Raw genomic sequence first — 19,674 nt, 5'->3', positions numbered from 1 at the left:
CTCAAATACTTTATCTTAGAAACTAAAAGCATCTATAACATCTATAAAATTGGTGTTACTCTCATGTTTTATAGTTGCTTAAAATGAAGGAGAAAAATCTCTTCTGGTTTTCAGCAGTAAACCACAAGAATCCAGAATTGCTGAGACTAAATTTACTAGTTATCCCTAGATACTGAAACAGCATTGTTTCTTTCCCAGGTACTTCATCTTTCATCATCTGTTACTGAAGAGATTTTAAGAGGTTCAGAATCTATTCCAACATAGAAATAGGGACAAACAGCTTCTGTAAAAGAATCATTAAAAGTATAGAGAAGAGATCTATCATTCATATTGTAAAAGGAAACCTCACCCAACTCATAGTCCAAAAAAATGCCAATCTTAGTGGGTCTTACTGTGGGCAGAAGCTGGCTTCTCTTAGGACCCAACATAACATAAATGCTTTCAATATATCTCCCAATTGCCCAGAACCCACCCTCAGCTACTGGCTGATTCCTCCAATTCCTAGGAAAACAGTCTTGACACACTCCCAAGGTCCATTTAGGCTTGTTTCCCACTATGACCTCCCAGTAATGCCGGCCAGAACTAAATCTCTTAGAACCCAGGACAGCAGGGCAGAGGTAAAATCTCCTTGGGTTATAACAAAGGTATTTTCTTCTCTTTCCATAATGCACAGTTTTTCTATCCTCAGAGACGATAAGCCAAGGGTGTGCTGTTTCAAGATCTAGAATCACATCTACTTGAAATGGCTTGATAATTTTGCCCAAGCCAGAGTATTGTGGAGGAAGGCTAAGTCCGTATTTCTTTAATCGGAATAAAAAGAGCTCAGGACGTTTTAGGTTTTGATACCTGTGGTAGATACCTTTAACATGTGTCAGTAATTCCAGTTCCGATTGCCCAAACTTGCACTCTACCTCCTTCAGCAGATGTTTTAATGTGGAAACATGGTCTGAAAATGTTATACGGTTGGCATTTAGTTTCGTTAAAATGTCCATCTCTTCATCTCTCATCTGCCTAAGAAGAGCCTCTTGCTGATTTTGCAGAAACAGTCGAAGTTGCTCAAATTCAGAAATGATTTCTTCTCTCCTATACTCTACCTTCTTTTTCAGTTCCACAATTTTGCTGGCTTGCAGAGATATCACTTTTTCAACTCGTTCCACATTGTTCTGCAAGGGCTCAATGCTATATTCTAGAATTTTCCGGTGATAAGAGGCAGCTTTCTTAATGGGGCAAATGTAGTGTTTCTGGTGTTGAACAGAGAGACTGCACTGTGTACATAAAACCTCTAGGTCCTTTCCGCAAAAAAGGGTCAGAAACTGATTGTGCTTCTCACACACAGAATACTCTTCCTGCCTTTTTCTCTTGCTCCTTCTGACCTGCAGTAGTTTAGCAATTTCGGTCAAATTACTGAGCTGACGGTTGCTCCGTAAGTTTTTGTTACGAAAGCAAAAACGGCAGACAGGACAGGGGAAGGTATCTTCTAGATCCTTCCACATCATGTTGATGCAGGAGCGACAGAAGTTGTGCCCACAGTTTATAGTCACTGGGTCTTTCAAGTAGTCCAGACAGATGGGGCAGTTAGACTCTTCCTGAAGGTGTACCAGGGCTGTTACAAACTCCATTGAGCAGAGAATGAAGGTGGTGGGTAAGAATGTTCCCCTTGGCAAGGCTTGCCGTAAGCTCAAGACCCAGAGAGTAGATCTTCCCCAGACCTCGAAGCTTTAGGTTCCACTGGCCCAGCTTCTGATGGCAGCCACTGAAGTCTTGTGTAGTGTCCTGTCCTGTAGCTTGAGGTCAAGAAAGATTCACTGTTCGCAGCTCTCTCACGGATTAACTCACCTAAATTTAAGATTAATGACTTTCTTCTTCAACAAAGTAGCCACGGGTCCAAGCAAGCAACCATTCATTCCTATGAGTGAGAAAAGTTTTCAATAATAAAATCTCCTAGATGTGCTATCACAATATAATAATTAATTTAGGCAAGAATCATCAATAACTGCAAAAACTATTATGTGAAATTTCCTGGGTAATGATATATTCACAAAAATCTCAAAATATCACTGTTAACAATTATGTGAAAAATAAGTGCCTTTACAATGTAGAATCCTAAAGAATACCTCCTGACCAATGAAGGGATAAACTGATGGCCTGCAATGAGAAAAACATCACTTACGGAGTATTTATGCTCCCCCTGCAAAAAAAGAAAAAGCAATTCCTAAATTTAATCACAAAGATACAATCACTAAAATCCAAACCACAGAATGTTCCACAAGTCCATGGTCTTAAACTATATACAATGGCACTGAAGTTTCTTCTACGTTAAGAAACTAAAGAAACAAGTTAAATTTGTGATCTTAGCTTTCTAGAGTCTAGCTAGACATATATATACATTGCTCTAAAGTGGACAGAGCATGGCAAAAATATGAATATGGACTATTCATTAGACAACAGTAGCAAAAATCAAACTTCCTGAATTCAACAATTGCCTCATAGCTACATAAGAAAATATCCTACTCTTAGCAAATACGTACTTTAGTACTGAAGGAGTTGTGATCTTTGAATGTTACTCTTAAATATAACTTAAAAAACAAAAAAAGTGGTGGGCCTGGGTGGCTCAATCAGTTGAACATCCAACTCTTCATTTTGGGTCAGGTTATGATCCCAGGGTTGTGGGATCGAGCCCCGTGTCGGGCTCCACACTGAGTGTGGAGCCTGCTTAAGATTCTCTCTCCTTCTGCCTTTCTCCCCTTGCACTTTCTAAAAAAGAAAAAAAAAATGTGGGTGTCACGGTTTTGGTATCATGTGGGTGATGGGTGTGTCTATAATAAGGCAGCATGAAAGACACTCATTAGTGATGGAATGGGTTCTATAACTTGATTTTGGTGGCCACTATGTGAATCTACATGTGATAAGTGGCATAAAACTAGACAGTCATTTGACCAAGATCAAATTCCTGGTTTTGATATAGTATTTGGAAACATGGGAATGTGGATGATAGATACACGAAAACTCTCTGTACTGTTTCTCAAAATTCCTGTGAGTCTATTATTATTCTAAAGTGTTAAAGTTTTAGAAAAATCACCTTCAGGCTCATCCGGATGTTTAAATCAAAGGGAAGTTGTGTAGTTCATTTTGTAAAGCACTGGGACATATAATAAATCACTTATATCCCTTGCTTTTTATACTCATTGATTTTCCTGTATATTATTTGTGTATCATCTGCCACCTTTTAAGATATATGGACCTAGTACAGAAGCTTAACCTAGCCCAAGCTGTGTTCAGCTCGAGAGGATTATGGTACTACCCTTCTACCTGGTCAGCCTGTTTCCATTCTTGCATTCTGCATCCATTCACAATTCAAGTAATAAGAACTTTCTTTGAATATACAACTCCTAACATCTCTTTCTAGTGCTTAAAATCTTCCAGCTTCTGAATGCACTTTAAATCCTCAACATGGTGGGGGCGCCTGGGTAGTTCAGTTGGTTAAGCATCTGGCTTTGGCTCAGGTCATGATTTCGCTGTAGGAGACCAAGAACATGGCTTTTTTTTTTTTTTTTTAATGTTTATTTATTTTTGAGAGACAGAGAAAGATAGAGCATGAGCATGAGCATGGGAGGGGCAGAGAGAGGAGGAGACAATTTGAAGCAGGCTTCAGGCTCTGAGCTGTCAGCACAGAGCCTGATGTGGGGCTCGAACCCACAAACCGCGAGATCATGACCTGAGCCGAAATCATACGATTAACCGACTGAGCCATCCAGGCGCCCCAAGAACATGCTTGCTATAAAAGTGGATCCCCCAAACTCAGGGTTCTGTGGCTGTGTCACAAACCCACAGTGTACACAGCATCCAGCTGGTGAGACTTGGGAGAGATGGGAAACTGACACCAACCTGATGCTCATGCTATTGGCTGTGCCAGTAGTAACTGAGTCCTGTCTCTGACCCAGGAGTTGTGTCATCTGGCAGCAACCATGAAACATCAACAGGCTAACTTACTAGTTTCAAGTAGGGTAAAATGCTGAGCCTTGACACTTGAGAGTTAAAATCTTCAATTACAGCTGTGAAACTTAAATTTATGAGAATTGAACAGGCTTATCCAAAGTCATAACTACTACTAGCATACTAAGCCATTAACACACTACACTTTTCTGGGTGACATAAATATATATTTGGCCTTTGTCCCAGGTTCCTGACATAGGGCTCTTAACACCCTTGGACTCACCCCATAGTGATAAGGATGCACTCTGTATGCTAATGAGCTGAGTGATGGCTAAGGACCCCTAGATAGCTGCAGAAGGGGGGCAGGCCACAAAAAAGATCCAGGGATGATTAGTGGGTCGGAACCATCAGCTCTATCCTGTATCCTCCTGAGGAGAGGCACAGAGGAGATCGAGGTAATCACCGAAGGCCAGTGATTTAATCAACCATGTAAATGTAATGAGACCTAGATAAAAACCGGGTTGGAGAACTTCCGGGTTGGTGAATACATCTAAGCGCATGGGGGTGGCAGGCACTGCCTGACCAGAACAGATGCTCAGTAAGTGCTATTGTGCAGAAAAGAGTGATCATAATAGGCCTAAGACTGCTTGCTGTCCTTAGAAGGGCCTGCTTGCAAGGTTGGCCCTTGGCTTCTATCTGAGAACTTGGATTTTGGAAGGGTTCCCATCCTTCTCTGATAACAATGGCTCACCGAGCCTAAAGTATCGGTGTAACTAATGTGGTTTATGCTAGCTACCAGCATTCCTTCTGATAATCCGGAAATTTGATACATCCTAAGCAGAGGCTGACCTCATGACCTGTTCCCAAAGAAAAAATAAGCATCTAAGAGCTTCCCTGATAGACAATTCACATGTTATCATAACTTGTTGCTAAAGGAATTACATGAGTCCTATGTGACTTAACTGGGTAAGAACTGTTGGATGTTTGCCATGGTCTCCTCCAGACTTCAACTCATGCACCTTTTCCTCTCGCTGATTTTGCTTTGTATCCATTCACTATAATCAGTCATAGCTGTGAGTACATTTTACTCTGAGCCTGGAGTCCTTGTAGCAATGTCTGAATCTAGGGTAGTCTTGGGAACCCATAGACATAAGTATTATTAGAAAATCTTATAAAATTTCAAAGTGAAGAAAGCTCTTAGAAATCTGACCCAACTGCCTAGATATTTATTATATCATATAATCTATTAAAGTATATACTATAACACTGTCTTAGTCTAAAAGCCACTATATATCTTATTGTTATTGTGAATATCTTATTATTGTTTCCCCTTTAATGAGTAAAAAAGATGCTAACTGCTCATGGTGGTTTGGCAGAGAAAGTCTGAATAGATTCTAATTGTTTTAAATGTTTATTTATTTATTTTGAGAGAGAGAGCAAGTGCATGTGTGAGTGGGGGAGAGGTAGACAGAGAGGGAGAGAGAGAATCCCAAGCAGGCTCCATGCTGTCAGAAAAGAACCCGATGCAGGGCTTGATCTCATGACCAAGAAATCTTGACTTGAGCTGAAATCAAGAGTGAGATGCTTAACCAGGTGATCCACCCAGGTGCCCCAGATTCTAATTTTGAAGCAGCAAGGTATTATTACATTAAAAAAATTTTTTTATTATATTGTGATTGGAGGATAGCATGATATGCCATTCAAAAATATGCCTCTTCGGCATAAGGATGCCAAATCACAAGGATGATTTTGAGCTGATTATTTGGAGACATAGCAGACACAGAAGCTCTGAAAACAGACCAGCAGCTACCCTTTTGAAAGGGCAATTTACAATAGAATGGGGGCCTGTGCCAAGAAGAGAACTATTACTAGACAACTTTTTCACCTAGGCGGGGCAAACTTCATTTACCAGATACTTTCTCTTTTCAGTGTCCTATGAATTGCCCTCCTCCCCTTTGAAGCCTTAGACCTATATCTCTTTCCTTAGTTCAGGATGAGCTGCCCACTTACACTCACGCTACCTTTTTTGAGTCTCATATCTTTGTGAATCTCCCTTATGTGCAGATGGAGTACATAATTAAATTATTTTCTCCTGTTAATTTGCCTTTTATTACAGATGGGGTTTCAGCCAAGAACCTAGAGGGGTAGAGGGATAATTACTTTTCCTCTCCCACACAATAAAAAGAAACATAAAGTAGTGATAATGATAATGTGTCTTCAAATTTTTCTGATATTCCAGTCTAACTTTTCATGAATAACACTCACGATGAGAATCCCTAATCTTTGTTTAAAATTCCGTATTTTGGGGCACCTGGCTGGCTCAGTCAGTTAAGCGTCAGACTTTGGCCCAAGTTTGGCCCAGGTAATGACCTCATGGTTCGTGAGTTTGAGCCCCACATTGGGTTCTCTACTGTCAGTACAGAGCCTGCTTCGGATCCTCTGCCCCCACCAGCTCCCTGCCCCTTCCTTGCTTTCTCTCTCTCTCTCTCTCAAAAATAATAAATATTAAAAAATAAATAACATAAATAAGAGTATTTCAGGGGTGCCTGGGTGGCTCAGTTAGTTAAGTGTTCAACTCTTGATTTTGGCTCAGGTCATAATCCCAGGGTCGTGGGATCCCAGAGCCCTGTGTCAGGCTCTGCACTGAGCGTCATTAAGACAGCTTGGGATTCTCTATCTCCCTCTCTCTCTCTGCCCCTACCCCACTTACACTCATGCGTCCTCTCTCTCAAAATAAACAAACATTAAAAATAAATAAGTAAATAAATAAAAAGAATATTTCAGGGGCACCCGGGTGGCTCACTCGGTTGAGAGGCCGACTCTTGATCTTGGCTCAGGTCATGATCTCACAGTACATGGGACTGAGCCGCGAGTAGGGCTTTACACTGATATGCGAGCCTGCTTGGGATTCTCTCTCTCCCTCTTTCTCTGCCCCTTCCCCACTCATGCTTTCACTCTCTCAAAAATAAATAAACATGAAAAAAAGGGTTTTTTTCCCCTGCGAGCACAAGTGGGGGAGAGGCAGACAGAGGGAGACACAGAATCTGAAGTAGGTTCCAGGCTCCAAACTGTCAGCACAGAGCCTGACTCGGGGCTGGAACCCACGTACCGTGAGGTCATGACCTGAGCCGAAGTCGAACCCCTAACCGACTGAGCCACCCAGGCGCCCCTGAAAAAAAAAAAAATTAAGAGTATTTCATTTAACGTTTATTTTTGAAGGGGAGAGAGACAGAATGTGAGTGGAGGAGGGGCAGAGAGAGAGGGAAACACAGAATGGGAAGCAGCCTCCAGGCTCTGAGCTGTCAGTCAGCCCAGAGCCTGGTACAGGGCTCAAACTCATGATCCGTGAGATCATGACCTGAGCTTAAGTCGGTAAGCGTATTTCATTTAAAATAAAAAGGAGGTGGGTGGTGTTCCTGCACAGATCTAGATTCCCAGTGGGTCCTCCCCTTTCCACATACTTATGTACTCTAACTCACTTTCCAGACTCAAGCTATGAGATGAAATAAACACCTTCGGGGGCCATTTTCCCAGTGCAAGCTACAAACAGCCTGCTATTGTGACTACTGCCTTCTACTCTATCCCTTCAATCAGTTTCATAACTCTACAGCAAGCCTCTTTCATTACTTGTATGAATAATAAGACTTAGAGGGCACCAACATCTGGGGCATACTCTCATTTCCTGGCTCCACACATCTTTCGGTCATAGCACAGATCATACTTGTGGTTTTACATTCTTTTTTTGTTAATGACATGGCAGCCTATGGTTCATGGTCTGAATTCTTCTCTATTTTTTTTTCAAAGCTGTATTACCTTCTCTAATTCTTGTGGCTGCTGAAAAATATTGGCAAGTATGAACAATAAAAAAAAAAATGTTAGGCTAATAAACTAAATTTGCAGTAGATCCTCAGCTCTCAAGATCTGATCCCTCCAACTTGAAATGATGTTTAACATACCAGAGCCTCACCTTACAGTTAAAAAAAAGGAAAATTCCGTACCTACAAGGCCTACAAATGAGGAACAAAGGATGACACTGACTACGTCAGGGAGGTGCTGGCACTGTGGGTTGGAGGTTCTTACCTTCACACCCCAACAATCCTTCTTTGGAGATCACGTGGCCACTTTGCAACTTGAAAACTGTTGTCCTGATGAAAATCTCATGTAACGCAGTCATACCACCTCCATTACGACTACATGGACTTAAGCTGAGGCAGGCCCAGGATCCTGTATTTCTTTAACAAAAATTTGGGGGGGGGGGGGGGAAGGGGGCACTTGTAAGGGGATTCCTGTATTTCTCAAAGAGTCTTGCAAGAATCTGAGAGACCCAGTCGTGCACAAGCACCCCCACATATGGAGCCCAGAAGAGGCCCAGGAAACCCTTGCTCAGCTAAGCCTCAGGTTGAAAGGCCCTTCCTGCTTACCTGCAGCAAGCGGTTCAGCGGCTCAAGCAAGGCGCTGCGCACTCGCACTCGGTTCAAAGACAGGCCGGCCACAGATTAACGACCCCAACATCCCCTCCGCAGAGCGCGGTTTCCTGCGTCAGAGACTCACATTTGTTCCGTGCTGTGATTGGCCTGTTCCCCCGGAAGTGGTGGCAGCTATGGGCCTGCGCATGTGCATGCTCAATGACCCTGCTTGGAAGGGGAGAATGGGAAGAGATCCTGAGGGTAGCTGGGGGTTGTAAGGCTAAGTGATTAAAGGCATTAGTCCCAATTTAACTCGAGTTGCTAATACTTATATTCCTGTGACAAACTTGAGAGCCAAAATAAGGCCAAACCATACAGCAGGCGGTTTTTAAAATCTTCGACACCCCACCCTCCTCCCAGACTGTGAAGGAGTGAGGAGTTCTGCTGTAACCACTTCACCTAGTGTGGGATTACTGAGATTACTTGTCATAGGTGAGGGTGTAGTTAGCGTTGAAAAAACAATCCTCTTTGGATCAATTTGCATCTCAGTGAGTGCTTGGGTGGGTCTGTCCCACCCTGTAGGATTATGCCCCACCAACTCAGGCTCACCCAGGTCTCTCCTTGAAGTGCTTCTTAAGGTGAATTAGTTGGACAACTTGATAAAGTCTTCAAGGCTGAAGGATCAGTAACTAAGTACTTCTGAACTTATAAATTAGCACCCAAGTGGGACCGAAAGAGGTATTTGCAGAAGAAATAATAAAGTTAAGGTATTACTTTCAATTGAAATCAGACGGCTGGATTCTCAGACGAATAGCCTACTGTCATGTGGTCATCATCCAGATGTCCCACATATACTTCTCATATATATTTTTGGTCTTTGTCTATGGTTTCTGTCTCACAGCCCCTAAAACACTTGTAACTTTGCGGGTGATAAGAGTAATGGAAGTGTCTTCTGTTGTAATGCTTAGTCTCTTGTCTTCAGTTCCTTCAGTGTGTAAAGGTGAAATGGGTGTTTTGTTATTCATAACAAGCTCAACCATAACTGATTTTATGTCAGCGAGGTGACTTTTAGAAATTCCCTAAAGATCTTGAGGTGGGAGGGCTGGTTGCCAGAGGAACTGACCAAGAATGGAGGGTTGGAATATACAGTCCCACCCCTGATTTCTGGCGATGGGGGGAGAGGCCGGAGGGTGAATCAGTCACCAATGACCAATAATCGCTAAGCAGTGAAACCTCCACAAAAACCCAAAAAAGGAGGGGAATTTGGAAAGCTTGCAGGCTGGTAAGCCAGAGGTTCACCAGCCACCATGCTGGGCCCCAAAGTCTGAAAGGACAGAAGCTCTTTTGGAATCTTGTCCTATTCATCCCTTCATTGGCTATTGATTTGTATCTTTCAGTAGCCTTTAGATATAAACCAGTGAGTAAATAGATATAAACCAGTGAGTATTTTTAGCTAACAAGTTGAAGAAAACATATTGGGGGGATAGCAATGGAGGGGAAAGCACACCTTAAAGCTCTCCAAAGAACATTTATTACATTTTTAATATTTCCCATTTAGACATTTACCCAAGTGTGCAACACATTTTAAAATAGAATGAACTATATGTGAGGACATGGACTACCTCCTAGATAAAATATTCAAAGAAAAATTTACAGAATACACAGGATGCTCCCATTTCTTAAATACATATACACAAACTCATGCAATATACACTCTCATATGAGTAGGTTATTTGGAAGGTTTGCACAGGAAGCTGTTCCAGGTAATGTCCAGATTCTAGGGAATGGACTAGAACACATGAAGTCACTGTGTAGCCATTTTCACACATGAATTGTTTTCATGACATTCAGTAGACAATTTTAATTTTAAAGAAGTTTCACAGCAATATTTTTGGGTGCAGGTATTTGTGTTCCTGATTAAAGGAAAATCTTTTCACTCTGTTATGTGCTCTCTTCATGAGGTCAATAATGCTTGTTTTGTTCTTAGTTTTTTCCTCACTTTTTGTGATGTTAGTAGGCATACTGGTCATTGCCTAAACCTTTTAATAAATTTGGGATTGTAAAATAATAATGGTTTCTGCTTTTTAATTTAATTTAATTTTATTTTATTTAATTTTATTTTATTTTATTTTTAGGTTGGCTCCATGCCCAACATGGGGCTTGAATTGATCACAACCCTGAGATCAAGAGTCAGATGCTCTACCAACTGAGCCAGCCAGTTGCCCCTGCCTTATTTTATTTTACTAAATGTTTATTTATGTATTTTGAGAGAGAGAGAGAGAGAGCACATGAGCAGGGGATGGGCAGAGAGAGGGAGACAGAAAATCCCAAGCAGGCTCCACGCTGTCAGCACAGAGCCCAGCGCGGGGCTCAAACTCACACACTCTGAGATCATGACCTGAGCCAAAATCAAGAGTTGGAGACTTAATTGACTGAGTTACCCAGGTGCCCTGCCCCTACCTTATTTTAAAAACTAGTGGAATATATCTTTGGTAGTAACTTACCTTATTATTTGACCAACATGAAGTGCTGTTCATGTCACGAAGGAAGAATAAATATTTCACTGGACATCCTTTAAAATTTTTTTTTAATGTTTATTTATTTTTGACAGAGAGAGAGAGTGAGAGACAGAGCATGAGTGGGGCGGGGGGGTTGGGCAGAGAGAGTCAGAGACACAGAATCCAAAACAGGCTCCAGGCTCTGAGCTGTCAGCACAGAGCCTGACATGGGGCTCGAACTCACAGACAGTGAGATCCTGATCTGAGCTGAAGTCGGACGCTCAACTGACTGAGCCACCCAGGTGCCCATGAGTGTCCTTTTAAAAAGGGAATATCTTGAAGACATCCAGGTGGCCAACCGACACATGAAAAAATGCTCCACATCACTCATCATCAGGGAAATACAAATCAAAACCACAATGAGATACCACCTTACACCTCTCAGAATGGCTCACATTAACAACTCAGACAACAACAGATGTGGATGTGGACAACAGCAGGGATGTGGAGAAAGAGGCTCTCTTACACTCCTGGTGGGAATGCAAGCTGGTATAGCCACTCTGGAAAACAGTATGCAGGTTCCTCAAAAAACTAAAAACAGAACTACGTTAGGACCCAGCAATTGCACTATTAGGTATTTATCCAAGGGATACAGGTATCCTCTTTTGAAGGGGCACATGCTAGGTATTTATCCAAGGGATACAGGCATGCTGTTTCGAAGGGGCACATGCACCCAATGTTTATAGTAGCACTATCCACAATAGCCAAAGTATGGAAAGGGCCCAAATGTCCATCAATGGATGAATGGATAAAGAGGTAGTATATACATACCATGGAGTATTACTCGGCAATCAAAAAGAATGAAATCTTGCCATCTGCAACTACGTGGATGGAACTAGAGGGTATTATGCTAAGCAAAATTAGAGAAAGACAAATATATGACTTCACTCATATGAGGATTTTAAGACACAGAATAGATAAACACAAGGAAAGGGAAGCAAAAGTAATATAAAAACAGGGAAGGGGACAAAAACATAAGAGATTCTTACATATGGAGAACAAACAGAGGGTTACTAGAGGGACTGTGGGAAGGGGGACGGGCTAAATGGGTAAGGGACATTAAGGAATCTACCCTTGAAATCATTGTTGCACTATATGCTAACTAACTTGGATGTAAATTTAAAAAATAAAATAAAAATAAATAAATAAAAATAAAAAGGGAATATCTTGTCCCTAGGAACAATATAGTACTTGCAATTTGGGTTCTTTTCTGACCAACAGGACTCCATAGTGACCTTCAATTCATGTGGGCCAGTGAATACAGGAAGATTAGTTATCTGGAGATCTGTGGCTCTTCTTGGGAAGATTCCTCTGGAAATAAAGGAAAAGAGCAGAACCAAACTTCAGGGACTGTAGCTTACTATGTACTGATTTCAAAAGGAGAAGTTGAGGATTCACCAGCTTCTCGTTTTTCCTTAGCTCCTGGAGAACCAGCCCCACCCCACCAGCCCCTGACGTTTTTGAAAATGTTTTCCAGTTTTATTGCAAAATAATTGACATACATCACTGTGTAAGTTTAAGGTATACAGCATGAGGTTTGATTCACATATATTGTGAAATCAGTCCTTTTTTAAGATGGAAACCTCAGAAAGAAACCCACTCTGCACAATGACCTATAAAGCCAACCTGCGCAGCTCCAGGCAGAGGCCAGCTGCCCCATCTGCCTGGATTATCTGAGAGACCCAATGACCCTTGACCACAGGCATGACTTCTGTGGCTCCTGCATCCACCAGTGCTGGGAAGACCTATAAGATATATCCCGTTTCATCTGTCTCCGCCACTGCCCTGACAGGGACTTAAAGAGGAACACCCACTTTTGTCCCATGTATGATATTGTTAAGCAGCTTCCCACCACAAGGAACAAAAGGGAAGAGAGACTAAGTGGAAAGAGTTAGGGGTCCCTGGAAAAAAAAGAGGAGACTTGGCTTTGAGACCTAAGAAAGCACATTTTAGGACTCCGGCCATTGATTGTATGATCTTTGCCTGACTTGCTCAAGCACACTTCTTGCGGAACTTCCTAGGAGGTGTCGGAATTACAAAGAAATGCAAAAACCTCAGTAGTTAAGGATTTTAAGGGAACAAAGAAAATGCAAAAACAGTCTCTACCTAGCCGGGAAATAACCTAACCGTAACTGAGATGATAAATCAATGGTAAAAACTCCCAGTGCAGTTTCAAAAGCAAAGACTTATCTAACACATGTTCTTGGGTCGTTTTTTGCAGGATTTAACCCCCTTTGAACACTCAAATACCAGACTAACTGGAGCAGAGAATTGATGACGCTGACCCTTGCTGGCCCTTGTAACTTCAATCAGCTAGGACCTGGACTCTGTCAATTTAGGATGTCTTTTGCCCCAATCCTTTCTTTTTTTTTTTTTTTTTTAAGTTTATTTTTATTTATTTTGAGAGAGAGATAGCAACAGGGGGAAGACTTTTGCCCAACTTCTATACTGAACTCTCCTTTGCCCAGCCCCTTCATGAATATGCATGCACCCCTAACTTAAAACTTCCCTAATTTTGTTGTTTGGGGAAACACGGCTTTGGGAAACATCCCTGGTGTTCTCTTGTTGCAAGTAAAACCCTTTCTTTTCCTTATCCTTTGGCTTGTTTGTGTCTTTTGGCTCAATACCCACCAAGAGGCAAACCCAGTTTCCATTAACAAAACCCTTGTGTGAGAAGTGCAGATTCTGGCTCTGTTCTGTGAGAAGGATCTGAAGCTATTGTGTCCCCAGTGCAGGGTCTCCTCTGACCTCCAGGACCACACCCTGACACCCACTGAGCAAGCTGCAGCTGGTTACAAGGAAGCAGTTCAAAGGCTACAGTGAGCCTCTGAAGAAGCAGGTTGAAAATGTTGAATGGCAGTTAGAAATCCAAGTCTCAAAAGTACTTGCCTTAAGGTGGAAGGTGAAAAAGTAGAGGAGGGAATTGCACTCTGAATATGAAGAACTACAGCATTTTACTGGAAGAGGAATAGGATGCCCTTTTTTTAAATTTCTTTTTGATGGAAAAGAAGGATCTTGAAGAATAACAAATTGAAAACAAAGGCCATTATTCAGATCATAGTTCCAATCCTAAAAGAAAAAACAAAACAAAACAAAACAACAACAGCCAGAGTCCAGCTCCAGCAGGTCCGGGGGTTCCCGAAGGATGAACGGCATCGGCGAAAATAACAAATAACAAAATAACAAAAGTAACAAAATAACAGCTTGTTAGACCAGCCGCTTTATTGTGGCAAACGTGGCATTATATTTGTTAGCAATTTCCTTGTAATGTGCGTCATCTATGTTTCTCCGCTTTACCTAATTCTAAAAATGTTCCTTTGTGCAATCACCCATTAAGGAACATCATGGTTATTTTCTTGTAACGTTCCCTCCTGCGCTTTGCTTATTGATTAATTTCTTCATATTACTTTCATTATGTGTCTACATTTATTTATAGTTTATAAAGCGTTTGCTTTGCTATTTTCATGAAAGGTCATCTAACTCTCAACACCTCAAGTGGAACATTTACAGAGACATGACTTCTTAATTGTTCCTTTGAGCCATTTGCGGTACAAGGACCAAAAGTCTTCCCTTCGGTCTGAGGTGCTGGGAGGGAGCCAAGAGGGCCCTGGGAACCCAGACTTATGCGCTCAGAGAGACAATGTATACCTAGGAACTAATGAACCATTCTGTACCCTAACCCACCAGGTCCAGTTACCATCTTGAAAGCCTCCTGGGGGCCAAGTGGGCTTAGGGGTTGGAGTAACTTGTATCCATAGATACATTCCTTTGTTGGCAGAATGGGGATTTTTAACCCATTAGTCCCCCTCCTTGGCTGGGAAATATATGGGGCTATCCTTCCTTTAGGTAGGGGACGGGCAGGCAGGGGTGGCACCAGTTGGATATAAGATTTCTTTTTTGTCCTGGGGGTCATCCCCAGAAAATATCCCTGAGTTTGCCCCCATGGGTTTATTTTGAATCATCAATGCTAATTGGACCATGGGGATGGCCATGATGAGTAAGAGAAGGGATACCAGTAGCTTCCCATTCGGAGGGTCGCTATGCGTTGCCCTTCCGCCAACTACTCAGGCTGTGCCATCAGGAAGTCTGGATGGATCGGCTCCCGGCAAACAACAATGCTATGTGAAATAGCAAACAAGTGTGTCCAGGCAGACTTATATTTACTGATAGGTATTGGACATATACATACATAACAGACATAAAAACCTAAAAACTCAGAAGTTTTTTTATATTAATTAAAGAGAGTTATTATCTCTTTCACATTTTTGTCCTGCAAAAAAATTATCAACACATTAGGGTGGATTTAATACTAGATCCTAAAACTGCCCACCCAGACTTATATCAGAAGACAAAACAAGTACGAAATATGGAAAGACACAAACTTTCCATATAATCCCAACACATCTACTTTTTACCCTACTGTCCTGAATTTTGGAGGGTTTGATGCTGACGGGCAGATAGAAAGAGGCCCTATGGATTTTCCGTAGGTTTGTGCAGACTCTTCTTCGGAAATGCTCTTGCAGAAGTGCCTGGGTGCTTAGTGAGTTAAGCATCTGACTTTGATTCAGCTCACGATCTCACGGTTTGTGAGTTGGAGCCCTGCATCGGTCTCTGTTCTGACAGCTCAGAGCCTGGAGCCCACTTCAGATTCTGTGTCTCCCTCTCTCTCTGCCCCTCCCCCACTCATGCTCGCTCTCTCTCTCTCTCTCTCTCTCTCTCTCAAAAATAAATGAACATTAAAAAAAAATGCTTTTACATCCTTATCACCAAAGAGATACTGCTGGCAAACTCAGGATTCAAGTGGGTGATGGGGTCCAAAACACATGGACTGGCTTTTTCTGGATCATGAGTTGGAGAGGTCTCATTTTTTAATATGAGTAATATAGGTCTTATATTTATACCTTCACCGATACTTTCACACAAAAACTTTGGCCTGAGATCTCTATTGGACCTACTTCAAACTCTCTTACTATCTGTCAAATCACAGATGAGTTGTGAACTCGTTGGAACCCTGTATGTTGTTGTATTTTCTTTCTGTACTCTGGAATGTCCTTAAGATAATGTATAATCTCTGTTATGTTTTGGATAACATGATTTCAAGAGTTAGTGTTTTATGTTTTCAACATCAAGAGAGTCACTTTTTATTCTTCTATATCAATAACTAATGAGAATATAGAATTTGTGTTGTTTCATGGAAATGACAAGGGAATCAACTAGAAATTGCAATTTTGCAGTTCTAAAAGCAAAGACTTCAAATTGAGCATGTTTTATTTACCATTCACGTTTTATCAATACCAGTAAATGTACTTTGTGACTTCACCTCATGTTATATATACACGTGTCCTGTAAATTCAACAGTTTAAGTGTCTTAGAAGCCCATGTTGACAATGGTTGGAAGACACAGATTTAGGCAGAAGTCTTCAGCCTTCTGCTTTGTTGGAGAAATGGAAATCAGGAGGAACTTGGAAGTGTTTAGACCATTATTTAAAAACTTACTTCGTATAGAAGAATTCCAGAAAGAGATGAGGAGGGTGTATTTCACGAAATGGAAATTGAATCAGTCGTATGGGATCCTCCAAAAAGGGCTGACAAAATTCTCTTTTCACACAATAAACCAAGATAGAACTGAGTAGCTAAGTTTAATAACTAAGACATTTGCAGAGTTGGGTGACTAATCTTCCTAACTAATTCATGGGTGTCAAATTTACACTCTAGCAAAATTTATAAAATTTGAGTAAAAGAAAAATTATAATGCTGTTTTTCTCCTGAAATTTCCTCATTTAAATTGCATACATTTTTATATTATATTATATTATATTATATTATATTATATTATATTATATTAAGAGTGAGAGCAAGGAAGCAAGGAAGAGGGGCAGAGAGAGAGAGAGAGAGAGAGAGAGAGAGAGAGAGAGAATCTTAAGCAGTTCCCATACACAGCATGGAGCCCAATGCAGGGTTTGATCCCACAATCCTGGGATCATGACCTGAGCCAAAATCAAGAGTTGATGCTCAACCTACTGAGCCACCCAGATACCCCAAAATGGCATATATTTTAGTGTTCAGTCTACTTGTCTTATATTTCATACTACATGACCAATGATTAACTCATAATAATTATATCTTAAATTATGGATTAGATGTGTGTGCTGTTTTACTACTCATAATTCTGTTATTTTAGGAAAGCAAAGGATAAAGGTTTTGAGAACACATTTTATAAAAATATAATTAATTTCTCTAGTAGTCAGCATTTTAATCATGTTTTCCCCCAGTTTTTAAGATATAATTGATTTATAGTCTATATAAGTTTAAGGTATTCAACATAATTTACATATATTATGAACTGATTACCATGGTAAGTTTTGTTAATATCTATCATCTCATAAACACCAAAAAAAAAAAAAAAACCCAACATTTTTTTTCTTGTGATGAGAGCTCTTAGCATCAACTCTCTCTTAACTCTCAAATATATCGTACAGCCGTGTCAGCTATAGTCATCAGGATGCACATTTCATCTCCAGCACTTATGTATCTTATAAGTTTGTACCTTTGACCTCCTTCCTCCACCTTCCCCCCTCCCCGCCACCCCCTCTCTGGTAACTACAAGTCTGATCTTGTTTTCTATGACTTTGGATTTTTTTTTTTTTTTTTGGTTAAGATTTCACTTGTAGATGAGATCCTATAGTATTTACCTTTCTCCATCTGATTTATTTCAGACACAGCGTAATGCTCTCAAGTTTCATCCATGTTGTCACAAATGTGTCACATGTGATACATATGTCACTAAATCTTTTTTTAGTGACTGGATAATATTCCGTTTGTGTGTGTGTGTGTGTATCCAGGAAGGGACTGCCTCTCCTTTGGTTACTTAATCCCTAGAGAGAACAAACAATTTGCCTGAGACTCTGGCTTTGATATGTAAACCAACCACTTCTGAGACCAGTCCAGCATCAAGCCTGCTTTTATTAGGGTTCTTGAAGCTCTGAACACTGCCCCTGAAATCACCCCAGGTACTGAACAAAGAGAAACCACCCCTATCCGAAGGCACCAATCCTAAACCTGTTCAGCTGCCTCACCCATTCATTCCCTTGAAAACTCCAATAAAGGCTCAAGCTAGGCCCTGGTAATTCCTGCATGATTCTGCATGATGTGGTATGCCCTCTCCTCTTGACAAATGTAAATAATAAACTATCTTTTCAATGGTAGCTGTTTCCTGATGGAAACAACAGTTGGCCTCATGTGTTGGCCATACGTGAGTAAAGTCAAAGCTTTCCATTTTTCTCAATGTAACAGCCCTGGCCAGAGTCAGATGTACCCAGCATATACTGGGGTAGGGTGGGGGCAGTCATTTCACTGATGAATGAGAATCTCTCTTTAACTCTGACTGGGAATAATATATTCAATAGAAGAGAAGAAGTAATCTCTAAGGGAAAGAAGGGACACATTCTATCAAATTAATTTTTTTTCATAAAAAATATATATATGAAGACTAAACAGGGAAGCTATAAATCAAAGATGATATCAGCAGTGTATATGATTAAAGATTCATTTCTAGAACATTTTTTTTTAATGTTTTATTTATTTTTGAGACAAAGAGAGACAGAGCATGAGCAGGGGAAGGGCAGAGAGAGAGGGAGACACAGAATCCGAAGCAGGCTAGAGGCTCTGAGCTGTCAGCACAGAGCCCGACGCGGGGCTCGAACTCACAAACCGCGAGATCATGACCTGAGCCGAAGTCGAACGCTCAACCGACTGAGCCACCCAGGCGCCCCAATTTCTAGAACATTTCAAAATTTTTTATTGGTCTATAAGAAAAAGAAAACCTATTATAGATTGAACATGTGTTTTTCCCCAAAATTCAAATGTTGAGCCCTTACTTGGAATATGATGGTACTTGGAGGTGGGGCTTTTGGAAGTTAATTAGGTTTAGATAAGGTCATGATGGTGAAGCCCTCACAATGGGATTAGTCCTCCAATAAGAGGAGGGAAACCTGTTGCACCTGGAAAGGCCATTCACACAGAGAGTGAGAAGGTGGCCATCACCAAGCCAGGAAGAGGGCCCTCCCTAAAACCAGAGCATGTTAGCACCCTGATCTCAGATTTCTAGCTGCCAGAACTATGAGAAGTAAATGTGTAAGCCATCTGGCATATGGTATTTTCTTATAGCAGCTGGAGCTAAGACAAAACCTGATATAAAAATGAGTATATTACAGAAGGTATATCAGAGTAGAGAAATCATTAATAGTCCACAAAAAAATAAAAAGACGATGAAGTTTATTAGTAATCAGGAGATTATAATTTAAAACTGCAGTGTGACAGAGGACCTGCGGGGCACCCACTTTGGCCGCCTCTCTGGCTCCCTTGGTGTCTGACCGTGTGTTTAGTCCTGCACCCTGGGGAAGCGGGACGATTGGGTGGCCTGTATGAACCCGATAGCAGTGGCCAGATCAGGGATCCAATCCAGTCTTCAGGGCCAACAATCCAAGATTATCTGAATCGATCAAGGCCTACCTGGGAAGAAGTAAAAGAACAGCTGGAGGGATACCTGGGTGGCTCAGTCAGTTAAGCATCTGACTTCGGCTCAGGTCATGATCTCACAGTTCGTGAGTTCAAGTTCCACATCCAGTTCTGTGCTGACAGCTCAGAGCCTGGAGCCTGCTTCAGACTCTGTGTCTTCCTCTCTCTCTCTGCCTCTCCCCGATTTGTGCGTGTGCGTGTGTGCTCTCTCTGTCTCTCTCTTTCTCAAAAATAAATATTAAAAAAATGAAAAGAAAAGA

The 19,674-nt window shown here is 41.3% G+C and overlaps 1 protein-coding gene and 1 pseudogene across 1 annotated transcript; one reads left to right on the top strand and one right to left on the bottom strand.

Moving 5' to 3' along the window:
* On the bottom strand, nt 1-8,621 carry TRIM60 (tripartite motif containing 60). The gene is made up of 3 exons (XM_060655945.2): nt 8,355-8,621; nt 8,014-8,165; nt 1-1,906 (listed from the first exon to the last, which is right to left on the bottom strand). Exon 3 carries the CDS (start codon nt 1,617-1,619, stop codon nt 204-206), a length of 1,416 nt encoding a protein of 471 aa, XP_060511928.1. The 5' UTR covers nt 1,620-1,906; nt 8,014-8,165; nt 8,355-8,621; the 3' UTR covers nt 1-203.
* The window catches only part of LOC132692970 (uncharacterized), a 31,187-nt pseudogene continuing 15,832 nt past the window's right edge, over nt 4,320-19,674 (top strand).

The sequence above is a fragment of the Panthera onca genome, chromosome B1 (genome assembly GCF_046562875.1).
Source record: "Panthera onca isolate mPanOnc1 chromosome B1, mPanOnc1 haplotype 2, whole genome shotgun sequence".
NCBI lineage: Eukaryota > Metazoa > Chordata > Mammalia > Carnivora > Felidae > Panthera > Panthera onca.
The sequence above is the reverse complement of the archived record's forward strand: the minus strand, read 5'-3'. Positions and strand labels throughout refer to the sequence as shown.

Bases quoted from the DNA above. Each gene is read 5' to 3' on its own strand.
- TRIM60 (XM_060655945.2), bottom strand. From the start codon at position 1,619: ATGGAGTTTGTAACAGCCCTGGTACACCTTCAGGAAGAGTCTAACTGC.